Here is a 9,212-nt window from a genome sequence, read left to right as displayed (position 1 = left end):
TCCTTGCAACAGCTATGGACATAACCTTCCAGAGAGTCCATTTTCAAATCTTAATGGATCCAATGGTATTAAAACAATATTATATACTACAGAGAAAACAATGGGGAACATGCCCACTATTTCCAAAGTATTAACACAAGCATCTTCAACATCTGCTATCGATAAGGAACTTACTTGTTCTATATGCCTGGGTACTTAGAATATTCGTTTTTTTTACATTGTTATTTCAATGATTTATCTGTATTCTAACAACAGACAACAAAATCTGAAACTTCTACCCATAAATCTATGTGCAGATGCCGTTGTGGAGCCGAAGCAATTAGCGTGTAGCCACTTATTTTGTTTCAAATGTGTGCCAAAGGTGAGATAAACCAAGCACTCATTTGCATTATTAAATCAATATATTTTTGAAAGAACATATATAACTGATTCACGCTGCCATTTCTGTGAATTCTGTTGGTGCAGGTAATTAAATTGTCTGAGGAGTGCCCTATTTGTGTGCAACACAAGGGCAACTAGGTCTTTAAACTTTCTGCAAGGAGAGATTTACAATTTGATTATTACCCTTGGGAAAGAGAGCCAGTCCCACACCAAATGTGTCATAGTTATACAAAATATACATCATGATACTCAGCTTGGTCCATTTCTCAGATGGCACCGGGTCTAAAATATAAAACAATTTGAAAATGGTGCAAATGCAATCCTTTGTACCTATATGAAGATACAGATAATGTACACAGTGCCCCGGGATACATCAAGGTTCTGCCCTATGAAGCCATATGCTTCATTGAGTTGTCCAGCACGGCCGAGAAGATCAACCATGCAGGCATAGTGCTCCAGGCGAGGTGTGATGTTATAGTTTTTCATGCAATCAAAGTATTGCCAACCTTCGTGGATTAAGCCTGCCTGACTGCATGCGGACAGAACACCGACGAAAGTGATATGGTCTGGTTTTACGCCAGCCTTCTGCATCTTATGAAACGTAGAAAGGGCGTCCTCAACATGCCCATGCATGGCAGACCCCCCAATCATTGAATTCCAAGAGATCACAGTTTTTCCAGATGCTTTATTAAACACTCCATATGCATTTTCAATGTTTCCGCATTTGGCATACATATCTATTAGAGCACACTCTACAAATTTGTCTACCTCGAATCCACTTCTGATAATGTATGCATGAATTTCCTTGCCATGGTCCAGAGCAGCAAGTTTTGCACAAGCCGAAAGAACACTCCCAAACGTAAATGCGTTTGGTTTTATGCCTGCTAAATGCATTTGACAAAACAGTCTCAATGCGTCGTTGCCGCGCCCATTCTGAGCATAACCTGAAATCATGGCATTCCAGGAAATCACATCTGGTTTTACACCTGCCAATTGCATTTGCTGAAAGAGTTTCAGCGTCTTGCTGCCATGGTCATTCTGGGCATATCCAGCAATCATTGCATTCCATGAAATTGTGTTTTTTTCAGACATTTTGTCAAAAATCTGAAGAGCATTACCTAAACACTGGGATTTAGCATACATGTCTACTAAAGCACTCCCCACAAAGACGCTCGACTCAAATCCAGTCATGATTATGTAAGAATGTATTTGCCTGCCTTGGTCTAGAGCTGCTAAATTAGCACATGCTAGAAGAATGCTTCCGAATGTGAACGAGGTAGGTTTAGCCCCTGACCGCCGCATTTGCTGGAAGAGTTTAAAGGCATCATTACTTTGCCCATTCTGAGCATAACCCGCAATCATTGCATTCCATGAAGCTGTGCTCCGCTTTACTCCATCCAATTCCATTTGATGAAAAAGCTTCATAGCCTCATCAACATGTCTCTGTTCGAAGTATCCTGCAATCATCATATTCCATGAAATTATGTTTCTTGGGGACATTTTGTCAAACACTTGCCGTGCATATTGGATACAACCACATTTCCTGTACATATCTATTACAGCGTTTTCAATATGAACATTTACCTCAAATTGGTGTCTGATAACATAACCGTGGATTTCCTTTCCCACATGCACAGCTCGTACCTCAGCACATGCTGCGAGAATCTCAACAATGGTGACCGAATTGGGGTTTACACTAGCCATTTGCATGCTACAAAAGAGCTGCATGGCATCCACACCATGTCCACTCCGAACAAACCCTCCAATCATCCCATTCCATGATATCATGTCAGGCCTCACACCCACTAACCTCATTTCCCTAAAAAGCTTCAAGGCCTCATCCACAAACCCATCGACAGCATAGCCTGTGATCATGGCATTCCAGGACACCAAATCTCTTACAGGCATCAAACCCATCGACAGCATAGCCTGACATTTATAAATGACATTTATTTTCCTAAGGAAAGAGCTGGTGTAAAGAAAGAAATGGATATTTACCCAAATGTACCTACAACATCACTACCTATTATTGTTTCTCACCCCCTTGAGAATAGATTCACCAATGGATTCCCACAGTTTGAAATAGAATCCAAGGCATCAAAAGGTAAACCTAGGATACCCACTTATTCAAGACATGTTCTCTAGAGACTGTCACTTTGCATTTAAGTAATTTCATTCATCCTCTTATGCAGATCTCAACAAGTTTCCTTCAACCGATCATCTTGGGTACCTGCTTGAGGTACTGGAGAATAACGAAGATGAGCCTAAGCGGGACAGTGATGATCAAGAAAGGTAGAGACCCTCATCCACAGTCTGCAGTTCTGTAAAATAAAGAACATGACAAAGATTTTACTTAGAAAACAAGCTGTCAATAATGGGTTCCTGGAAGTAGTTGAATAGAAGCTACTTTGTTTTGTTTTGGTGATTATTATAAAAAGGTAATAATCAGTGAGTTTCTTTCCTTGCAACAGCTATGGACATAATGGGTATTAAAACAATATTATATACTATAGAGAAAACAATGGGGAACATGCCCACTATTTCCAAAGTTTTAACACAAGCATCATCAACATCTGCTATCGATAAGGAACTTACTTGTTCTATATGCCTGGGTACTTAGAATATTCGTTTTTTTTACATTGTTATTTCAATGATTTATCTGTATTCTAACAACAGACAACAAAATCTGAAACTTCTACCCATAAATCTATGTGCAGATGCCGTTGTGGCGCCGAAGCAATTAGCGTGTAGCCACTTATTTGGTTTCAAATGTGTGCCAAAGGTGAGATAAACCAAGCACTCATTTGCATTATTAAATCAAAATATTTTTGAAAGAACATATATAACTGATTCAGGCTGCCATTTCTGTGAATTATGTTGGTGCAGGTAATTAAATTGTCTGAGGAGTGCCCCGAGATACATCAAGGATTTTATCAGTATACTTGGTTGTGGCATCTGTCACCTTTAATACCCTTCCAAGGCCCTATTACCGATTACAGTATGGTGTCCATTCTCAAGCTGTCAAATGAATGAAATAGTAAAAACCTACTGGTTGAAATTGTTCCATGCTTGCAGGCTGACTATTTTGTCAGTCTACTCTTCATTCTTATTCAAGACTTATTCAAGACATGTTCTCTAGAGACTGTCACTTTGCATTTAAGTAATTTCATTCATCCTCTTATGCAGATCTCAACAAGTTTCCTTCAACCGATCATCTTGGGTACCTGCTTGAGGTACTGGAGAATAACGAAGATGAGCCTAAGCGGGACATTGATGATCAAGAAAGGTAGAGACCCCCATCCACAGTCTGCAATTCTGTAAAATAAAGAACATGACAAGGATTTTACTTAGAAAACAAGCTGTCAATAATGGGTTCCTGGAAGTAGTTGAATAGAAGCTACTTTGTTTTGTTTTGGTGATTATTATAAAAAGGTAATGATCAGTGAGTTTCTTTCCTTACAACAGCTATGGACATAACCTTCCAGAGAGTCCATTTTCAAATCTTAATGGATCCAATGGTATTAAAACAATATTATATACTACAGAGAAAACAATGGGGAACATGCCCACTATTTCCAAAGTATTAACACAAGCATCATCAACATCTGCTATCGATAAGGAACTTGTTCTATATGCCTGGGTAGTTAGAATATTCGTTTTTTTTACATTGTTATTTCAATGATTTATCTGTATTCTAACAACAGACAACAAAATCTGAAACTTCTACCCATAAATCTATGTGCAGATGCCGTTGTGGAGCCGAAGCAATTAGCGTGTAGCCACTTATTTTGTTTCAAATGTGTGCCAAAGGTGAGATAAACCAAGCACTCATTTGCATTATTAAATCAATATATTTTTGAAAGAACATATATAACTGATTCAGGCTGCCATTTCTGTGAATTCTGTTGGTGCATTCTGTTGGTGCAGGTAATTAAATTGTCTGAGGAGTGCCCTATCTGCGTGCAACACAAGGGCAACCAGGTCTTTAAACTTTCTGCAAGGAGAGATTTACAATTTGATTATTACCCTTGGGAAAGAGAGCCAGTCCCACACCAAATGTGTCGTAGTTATACAAAATATACATCATGATACTCAGCTTGGTCCATTTCTCAGATGGCACCGGGTCTAAAATATAAAACAATTTGAAAATGGTGCCAATGCAATCCTTTGTACCTATATGAAGATACAGATAATGTACACAGTGCCCCGGGATACATCAAGGTTCTGCCCTATGAAGCCATATACTTCATTGAGTTGTCCAGCACGGCCGAGAAGATCAACCATGCAGGCATAGTGCTCCAGGCGAGGTGTGATCTTATAGTTTTTCATGCAATCAAAGTATTGCCAACCTTCGTGGATTAAGCCTGCCTGACTGCATGCGGACAGAACACCGACGAAAGTGATATGGTCTGGTTTTACGCCAGCCTTCTGCATCTTATGAAACGTAGAAAGGGCGTCCTCAACATGCCCATGCATGGCAGACCCCCCAATCATTGAATTCCAAGAGATCACAGTTTTTCCAGATGCTTTATTAAACACTCCATATGCATTTTCAATGTTTCCGCATTTGGCATACATATCTATTAGAGCACACTCTACAAATTTGTCTACCTCGAATCCACTTCTGATAATGTATGCATGAATTTCCTTGCCATGGTCCAGAGCAGCAAGTTTTGCACAAGCCGAAAGAACACTCCCAAACGTAAATGCGTTTGGTTTTATGCCTGCTAAATGCATTTGACAAAACAGTCTCAATGCGTCGTTGCCGCGCCCATTCTGAGCATAACCTGAAATCATGGCATTCCAGGAAATCACATCTGGTTTTACACCTGCCAATTGCATTTGCTGAAAGAGTTTCAGCGCCTTGCTGCCATGGTCATTCTGGGCATATCCAGCAATCATTGCATTCCATGAAATTGTGTTTTTTTCAGACATTTTGTCAAAAATCTGAAGAGCATTACCTAAACACTGGGATTTAGCATACATGTCTACTAAAGCACTCCCCACAAAGACGCTTGACTCAAATCCAGTCATGATTATGTAAGAATGTATTTGCCTGCCTTGGTCTAGAGCTGCTAAATTAGCACATGCTAGAAGAATGCTTCCGAATGTGAACGAGGTAGGTTTAGCCCCTGACCGCCGCATTTGCTGGAAGAGTTTAAAGGCATCATTACTTTGCCCATTCTGAGCATAACCCGCAATCATTGCATTCCATGAAGCTGTGCTCCGCTTTACTCCATCCAATTCCATTTGATGAAAAAGCTTCATAGCCTCATCAACATGTCTCTGTTCGAAGTATCCTGCAATCATCATATTCCATGAAATTGTGTTTCTTGGGGACATTTTGTCAAACACTTGCCGTGCATATTGGATACAACCACATTTCCTGTACATATCTATTAGAGCGTTTTCAATATGAACATTTACCTCAAATTGGTGTCTGATAACATAACCGTGGATTTCCTTTCCCACATGCACAGCTCGTACCTCAGCACATGCTGCGAGAATCTCAACAATGGTGACCGAATTGGGGTTTACACTAGCCATTTGCATGCTACAAAAGAGCTGCATGGCATCCACACCATGTCCACTCCGAACAAACCCTCCAATCATCCCATTCCATGATATCATGTCAGGCCTCACACCCACTAACCTCATTTCCCTAAAAAGCTTCAAGGCCTCATCCACAAACCCATCGACAGCATAGCCTGTGATCATGGCATTCCAGGACACCAAATCTCTTACAGGCATCAAACCCATCGACAGCATAGCCTGTGATCATGGCATTCCAGGACACCAAATCTCTTACAGGCATTTTGTCAAACACACGCTGCGCATCCTCAAGACTACTACATTTTGAGTACATATATATTAAAGCATTACACACAGAAATATCTGACAGAAATCCCCTTCTAATCAAATAACAGTGGATTCCTCTTCCCTGTTGCAGAGCCCGTAGATGGGCACATGCTTTGAGAACGCTGGGGAAAACGAAAGACTCCAGTTCCAGTCCTTCACACTGCAATTGATAAAACAAAGCAAGGGCTTTCTCAGAGCGTCCATGTTTGGCATACGCTCCAATCATCGTGGCCCGCAGATCTTTGCACTCGGACAGAAAATTGAAGCGGTCTATTCAACCAGGGAGTTCAACCAGCACTGATTAAAATTCCAACGATCTGATCCAACGGCATAATCTCTTTTAATCGTCTAACACATCAGATCAATGGTCGAAAATAGGACACGGTGGCATATAAGGGAGTTCTTCCCAGAGGGAAACGCCTTACGGCGTAATAAAATTTGGTATTTTTTTTTATTTTTTTTTTGAAAAATTCAGTTATAGTTATTAGATTTCAGAGTTTTAAATATCCAAAAAAAATAAATCCATTATTACCTTAAAAAATAATTCAAACACTTAACTATTATCCAATTTTATATATATGAGCAGTTATGGTGATGATTAGAAGCATAGCAGATTTAGGTATCTGTTTTCTCATCTAATCCTCCTCTCCATAACTCATCGACGTCGACATAGCACGCTTGAAAAGGCCGAAGATGGCTCAAAATTCAACTGCGTAGTTACGTACATGGATTGTCATTATATTCCTGACTTCTCTGCCAAGTTTGGCACGCGTGCATGAGGCTTCTTTGGGTTGCAGGCTTACTGTTAATGAATTGATGTTTGTTATTTTCATTACGATACAAATTAATATTTGTGAAATGTAATTTGATCATGAAGGTTTTAATATTTGTGAAATGTAATTTGATCATGTAGGTTTTTCATGGTTTAATTGGTAACAAAATAAAGAAAATAATTGGAGAATTGTAAAATTAATTTTATTCACTTTATTTATATTTTTACAATGTTTTTTATTTAAGTATGTGTTATGATCTGTTTCTTTATTTTGTTTTGATCATGAACTACACTTTTTAGTTCAAAATTCTTCCACAAAAATTCTCCACTATGATTTCAACAGAAATATATTCTTTTATTGAGATAATTTATTATTTATTTTAAATGTTTTTATAAATCAAATTAATTTAAATTGTTAATTAATTTTATTTTAATTAAATATGGATAAAAATTAAAATATTTCTATTCATTTACATTTAAGTAATACATCAAAAATTATATTAATTATTGAGAATCTAATACATTTTCTAAAATAAAAAAGATAATAAATTGATGTTTTTTACATATAAATCATAAATTAATAGATAGTTTTTGTAAATTTCTAAAAGAATACCATTTAACCACTTTTCAAAATCATTGCTATGTTAACTTTTTCTTAGTACCAAGTAAGCATTTATGTATAGGTAACTCAAGTTATCAATATAACAATTTTACATGTTCATTTTTTTTTCTTTGAAAGTAGGTACTTTGCATTAAGTCCAATGAAGATTACGTACACCAAAAATGTTCTATTACCATTTTGTTTAAAGGGAAACCAACCAATAACATAAGTTAAGTTGATATTCTTGAGGTTGTCATAACCTTGTCTAACTAGAGTATCTTGTACATAAAAAATTATAAAAATGAGTCATAACAACTATTGGGCATCTACACTAGCTAGTCACTACCATCATTTGAGGAGAATGAGATGTAGTTTACACTTTATTTTATTAGTTTTTTTCCTCCAACTTTATTAATTTGATACAATTATCCTACTTAGTCCCCAATGTACCTCCCTATGTGGCATCCAATATTCAATTGGCGTTTAATCTTGTATGGGGGTGATGATAGATGAAGTAACTAGATCACATGCGATGCACCAAGTATAATGAGAGTTGCAAGCCCTTTTCATGTAAGTTGACCTCACATCAAATGGAGGAGGCGGGAACTCCTAGCCTTGGAAACCCTACTATGGGTAACCTTACATGCACTTATAGCCCAATTCATATAAAAAATTAAGGAGCTTTTCATGATATTATCAACATTTTTTCCTTTAATGCCCATGATGTCTTATTTAAGCATTCCTTAAAACACATTATCTTTATTATTTTTATTGGAATTTAACAAGATACATGATTAAGGTATTTTCTTTTTAATATTTTTGATGATTTTAATTATCTTTGAAAATATAAATAAAATTAAATAATATTATTAATAAATGAAATTATATGAATATATTTTTATTTATATTATTTAAAATTTTATATATATTATTTAAATTTTATATCATAAATTATAATAATAAATTGGTGATAAAAATATAAATTAAAAATTAAATTATTTTAATGATGAATAGATAAATAAATAATATATATCTTTAAAATAGTTAGGTAAATCTTATAAAAAAAATTTCATTTAATTCATATAAAATTTAACATTTACTTCACCTTTTATTTAAATATTTATCTAATTTTAATAAAGGTCAAAGTCATATGTATATATACCACCAACATTTATTTAGCAGGCTTGGCCACCTCGAGAACTTTATACTAAATCATAAAATGCATCAAGAATTTATCAGTGACTAATAAAAAGATTGAAATTTATCACATAAACACAGCTTTTTTGTAGCCTCATTTTTGCATTTTGTCTTGATATCAATGATTTCATATTATTTCAGTTTTGTAATGTGCATTCCATCTTTGTTTTCTTCTCGCGCAAGGGGATCATTCTGTTACAACTCGCAGATATTTTCTTTGTTATATGTGATGTCACAGTTGTTCCTGACTCCGTAAACTTACACATAACGGAATCATCATGTAATTGTTTGATCAATAGTTACCTCCAATTCCAATATTCCGATACTTTTTTATGTTCACACTGAGACCTGTGTTGGGATATTCACGTGACTAGTTTAGAGCCCTTGGTGAAATGAAGGAGT

General features: G+C 36.4%; 2 protein-coding genes across 2 annotated transcripts; both read right to left on the bottom strand.

The window, feature by feature from the left end:
• Nucleotides 1-711: 711 nt before the first annotated feature.
• Nucleotides 712-2,298, bottom strand: LOC149187098 (pentatricopeptide repeat-containing protein At5g16860-like). The gene has a single exon (XM_089409550.1). The coding sequence runs from the start codon at nucleotides 2,296-2,298 to the stop codon at nucleotides 712-714; it is 1,587 nt and encodes a 528-aa protein (XP_089265676.1).
• Nucleotides 2,299-4,554: 2,256 nt separating this feature from the next.
• Nucleotides 4,555-6,466, bottom strand: LOC149187097 (pentatricopeptide repeat-containing protein At5g16860-like). Its single transcript, XM_089409549.1, has 2 exons — nucleotides 6,269-6,466; nucleotides 4,555-6,153 (listed from the first exon to the last, which is right to left on the bottom strand). Exons 1-2 carry the CDS (start codon nucleotides 6,464-6,466, stop codon nucleotides 4,555-4,557), a joined length of 1,797 nt encoding a protein of 598 aa, XP_089265675.1.
• Between the last annotated feature and the right edge of the window lie 2,746 nt (nucleotides 6,467-9,212).

This window comes from Pinus tabuliformis, chromosome 3_1 (assembly GCF_031772625.1).
Source record: "Pinus tabuliformis cultivar Carrire ecotype Pingquan chromosome 3_1, CPIR1, whole genome shotgun sequence".
NCBI lineage: Eukaryota > Viridiplantae > Streptophyta > Pinopsida > Pinales > Pinaceae > Pinus > Pinus tabuliformis.
Note: the sequence above shows the minus strand (reverse complement) of the source record. Positions and strands in the feature narration are given on the sequence as shown.

Coding starts and splice junctions, on each gene's coding strand:
- LOC149187098 (XM_089409550.1), bottom strand. CDS start 2,298: ATGGGTTTGATGCCTGTAAGAGATTTGGTGTCCTGGAATGCCATGATC.
- LOC149187097 (XM_089409549.1), bottom strand. CDS start 6,466: ATGATTGGAGCGTATGCCAAACATGGACGCTCTGAGAAAGCCCTTGCT. Junction 6,154..6,268: donor GATTTCTGTCAGATATTTCT/GTGTGTAATGCT, acceptor CCATGATCACAG/GCTATGCTGTCGATGGGTTT.